The 4,351-nt window shown below is 36.6% G+C and overlaps 1 protein-coding gene across 2 annotated transcripts; it reads right to left on the bottom strand.

The window, feature by feature from the left end:
- Positions 683-3,188, bottom strand: LOC107626049 (protein ROOT PRIMORDIUM DEFECTIVE 1). Of its 2 annotated transcripts, none has more exons than XM_016328828.2 (2): positions 1,779-3,179; positions 683-1,256 (listed from the first exon to the last, which is right to left on the bottom strand). In XM_016328828.2, exons 1-2 carry the CDS (start codon positions 3,009-3,011, stop codon positions 1,206-1,208), a joined length of 1,284 nt encoding a protein of 427 aa, XP_016184314.1. In that variant the 5' UTR covers positions 3,012-3,179; the 3' UTR covers positions 683-1,205. The 2 variants fall into 2 exon arrangements, with proteins under 2 accessions (XP_016184314.1, XP_020972080.1); XM_021116421.1 differs by having other exon boundaries at positions 1,079-1,248; positions 1,779-3,188.

Below are 4,351 nucleotides of genomic sequence, written 5' to 3'. Positions count from 1 at the left end.
TAGAACTTCACACACACATTGGCTGTCCATTTCCCTGGCCCAACGGCAACAGTTCCGCTCCGAAGCAGTGAGTTCGTGCCGGTGCCGGTGTGAATGGCCATGCCGGTGGCTGTGTCTTTGGTGACTCCCGTCCTCGTCTTCATCACGATCAGGGAGCAATGAATTCGGCAGCGATGGAAGTGTTGGTTGGGTACGCAATTGTCCACAAGCATAGTTTGCTAGTGCAAATTGCGATGCACAAAGTGGACGGAGTGGAGGAGATTGTGGTGGTGCAGGCAGTGCAGGCAGTGGAAAAATTGGTGACCTCATCTGGCTCTCCATCTTTGGCACCAATGCCAAAAATGTAAGAGCCAATGTAATTAGATTTAGAATCTTGACTCTCTCCATCAAGAACCCCAGAAATGTTTTGATGTTCATGTGGCCCCTAAGTAGACATGCTTAAATACTTGCAAATTCATAAATGTTGGTAGAGTTTTGGTTAATGGTTACTATTTCTCATCAATATTTGTGTGATGAATTTGTAGGTGACAACAAATAGTATTCTAAGTGGGAGTTCAAACCACCCACCTTATTCTTGATCAGTATTTTATACAATTCATCTCACAATGGTGACGAGTTGGGTGTGAGATAATGCAAATTAATAGCATGCAGAACTCATGAAGTGCAAACCAAGGAGATATTATTGAGGGGTAGAAATAAAATATTTAACCAAGGAGTCCCTTCAAGAAACAAATGCTCATGCCTGCTACTCAAAGTCACAGCCTATTCAAAATTTTCATTGATTCCATATGATCTCAACAATTTCTTTTTATACTACAATCTAATCATAATCATAACCTTAACAAAGATAGACCAAAAGACAGGTAAGAATACTTCTAACTCAATCTTGACTTGAAAACAAAAGTGCTAATAGCCTAATACTAACAGCTTAAGTTCTTCACACCTTTTCGCCTTACTTCCAGCTGTTCCTGAAAGGATATAAATTACTTCATTGCTACTCTGAGAAAGTTATTTGGTAGCAGAAATTGCTAATAAAGTCCAAGATTGCAATTCATTTCTTCCATCCTTAGCAGATATGTTAATGTGTATCCTTCGCTTGGAACTATAATAGGAAATCTCACATCAGATGTCTGGCAGAAATTAAGAATTTTTCATAAGTTGTGAACTTAAATATACTGCTCGCCAACTCCAATATATTGCAGGCTTCATGCGGGACCAAAACAAAGATTTTCTTGTAGCACTGTTTCACTGAAATCCTAAATGCCAAAGGACAATCAGTTAGAGAAACACTAACTTAATTTCAATTAGAACCTCCTTTCTTGATAATTTAATTTCAGAAGTTATCATGCATCATAGATTTCCAATTTCCACAGCCCCTTTCTTATAGTTAAGTTCAATAATATAATGCACTGTTAGATAGCCAGATTATGCAATGCGAACTAAAATATTTTCAAGGAATGGAGTAATACATTGATTTCTGTCATTTCAAAACTAGGTTAAAACTTAACCCCACAACTAGTGAAAGTGAACACTATGGAAGAAGAAAGATTTCTCTAATCTCTACCTTACATTCAAGAAATTAGTCTGAAGTCTCAACTAGTAAGCCAAAAAGCTTACTAAACCATATCTCAACATGTTACTAAACCATCTTTCAACATGGCACTTGTTGACATGTAAGCATTCAATTTATATAAAATAACAACACATGCATTTCAAGGGAAGTTATGGGAACTAAGGAGCAACATTCTGGCCAACAATGGTCAATATTTTCTACTCACCTTGAAAGCTCTCCGTCTTCCATTGTCCACATGTCTTCGACCATCCACATTGGTCTCTTTCACACTCATTTGGTCAACTTTGGTGGCCGAATTTTCCATATCCCTCCTAAGCTTCTCTTGTTTCAACCTCAACTCCTCCGCCCTCTGCCGCCAACCTTCCTCCAACAACTCAACAAACTTGTCCTTTATCTCCAGCAGTGGATCCAAATCAACCAACTTATCACCCTCGTATGCTTCTCTTAGCACCGCCGTCTCGATCCCTCCTTTCAGTGACATATAAAATATCCCTGAATGCCTTGTAAAAACACTCGAAAAGGCATTCGAAAATCTATACTCATCACAGAACTTCCCCAAAATCGGCACCGGAATCCTCTTATACAGTGAAAGTGACAACAATTCATGAAACACACCAACCATCCTCTTCTCCATTTCCCTCGAATTCTGCTCCAAATGCGAAACATCCGCGTAAGGCGAAACATAATCAAGCTCCATCCAATCCCTAACCCAGTCCCTCATATCCTTCTTCAGCACAAAACCACTAGGAAGTTGAACTATAAAATTAGGCCTAACCCTAATCCCAATCCTCTCACTCTCCTCCTCAGCCCTATGCTCAATCACAGATTTCGCAAATTTAGGTTCCCAGTTAACCAATTCAAGGAACGATTGCCCTTCACCAGGTGATCCAATTAACCTAAAATAATTCGAATACCTAGGTACCAAATCAACCAAAAAGTCATCAGGAAAACCGAATTCCTTCTTGACATGAAGCAACTTATCAGCACTAACAACTTTATTCTTAGACATCATCAAAAGCTTACAGAGTTTCGCAACGATCAAGTCCTCGTTCTTCTGGAAGATTCTCTTTTGTTCTTCTAGAAAGTTCTGGAGCTTTGCACTGAACCGGATGAACCGGACAGGTTCGGTTTTGGGCTTAATGCGGTCCAAGTAGACGTCGAACAAACCAGGGTTATGGTTGAGGAAGGTTTCGATTTTGACTTTGAGGTGCATTCTTTGGCGACGCTTTTCGAGGTAGCGAAGGGGGATGACGTGGCGGGGTTCGTTGAGGACTTCGCGAACGACGCGGGCGCATAGCTTGAAACGCTTGTCGTTTTCGATTGCACGGTCGAGTTCTGGGTCTTTGCGCCAAACGACTTTGAGGCTCGAAATGGATCTTAGTTGGTTGAGGTGGTTGCTGAGGATGTGGGAAGAGATGGTGTGGGGTTTGAAGAGCATTGCTTTCAGGTGTGTGACACTGCTCACTCTGTTGCACTGAGTTACAGAGAAGCAGCAGCAGAAGAAGAAAAAAGAGAAAATTAAATTGGGCTTGTAAAGATAATGGGCTTTTGTTAAATTTTTGTCCACTAAAGTAGCCCATATTGACAAACTATTTTGTAAAGTCTGTGTTTTCTTTTAAATTTGGGTTGGTCGAGTGGTCAGCTCATTCTTCTACTTAAACAAGTGTCGGTGATTCGAATTCGCCTTGTGCAAATCCATTAGTCAATGGCAGACCCTTAAATGGAGCTCAAATCCGCAACGGATTAATCCTTAACCTTGTCGGATTGAGGGATACCGTGGGAAACAAAAAAAAGTCTGTGTTTTTTTTTAATAGAATTAACGGTTAAAATAGTTTTTGAAAAATCAAATTATGTCAATTTAGTTTAAAAAACTAAATATTTTAAATTAATAAAAATATATAACAATGAAAAATGAAAATATTATGTAGTGATGTGGAATTATGTATTAGTAGTTAGGTTTTTCTATTTTTCTGTTTTGAAGGATAGAAAATGTGAATGAAATAATCATTATGTTAGTTTAATTTCTGACCCTCAAACACATTTGTCAATATATGTTTGATCTTTGTTTATATATATCAATCATATTATATATATATATACACACTAAAAATTAATTATTATATTATTTTATTATATTTTATATTTTAATATATATTTTATATTAATAACTGATTTTAATAAATAATTTTAATGCAGACCATTGATTGATGGTTTATAACAAAATGATTAAACCACACATCATGGCATTATAATTTAATAATTTAATTGATGGGGTGATCAATCTGACATAATATTTAAGTGTATAAACAGTAGGGTTTTTTTTATGTATATAGAACATAATTATCTGCCTTTTAGGTTTCGTTAAGATACTACTGGTGCAATCAAATATCTATTTCAAAACACCAAAAATTTGATAGGGAAAATGTTCTACTAAGCAGAGAGTACTGATATACAACATTTTCGTCATGTAATTTTGACACTCTAAAAGTATATACTTTCATGATTTCAATTGTTGTATCCAAAAGAAGATGCCAGGCACTCGCAAAGAATAGTACATGTAGAAAGAGACATTGCTGACAAGAAAGGAAGGTTCGTAATGCAGAACAATATGGCGTTGTAGATTATGATCATGTATTGTATAAAACTTTACTATCATTTCAAAACAAATATGAAATATTCAGTATGTACAGTTTTACACAAAAAAATAAAACATTTATATAAAATTTATATCAAAATATAAAATACACAATCTTTATATTTTTTACTAAAAAAACCCCG

The sequence above is a fragment of the Arachis ipaensis genome, chromosome B02, assembly GCF_000816755.2.
Source record: "Arachis ipaensis cultivar K30076 chromosome B02, Araip1.1, whole genome shotgun sequence".
Lineage (NCBI taxonomy): Eukaryota > Viridiplantae > Streptophyta > Magnoliopsida > Fabales > Fabaceae > Arachis > Arachis ipaensis.
This window is presented reverse-complemented; position numbering and strand designations above follow the sequence as displayed.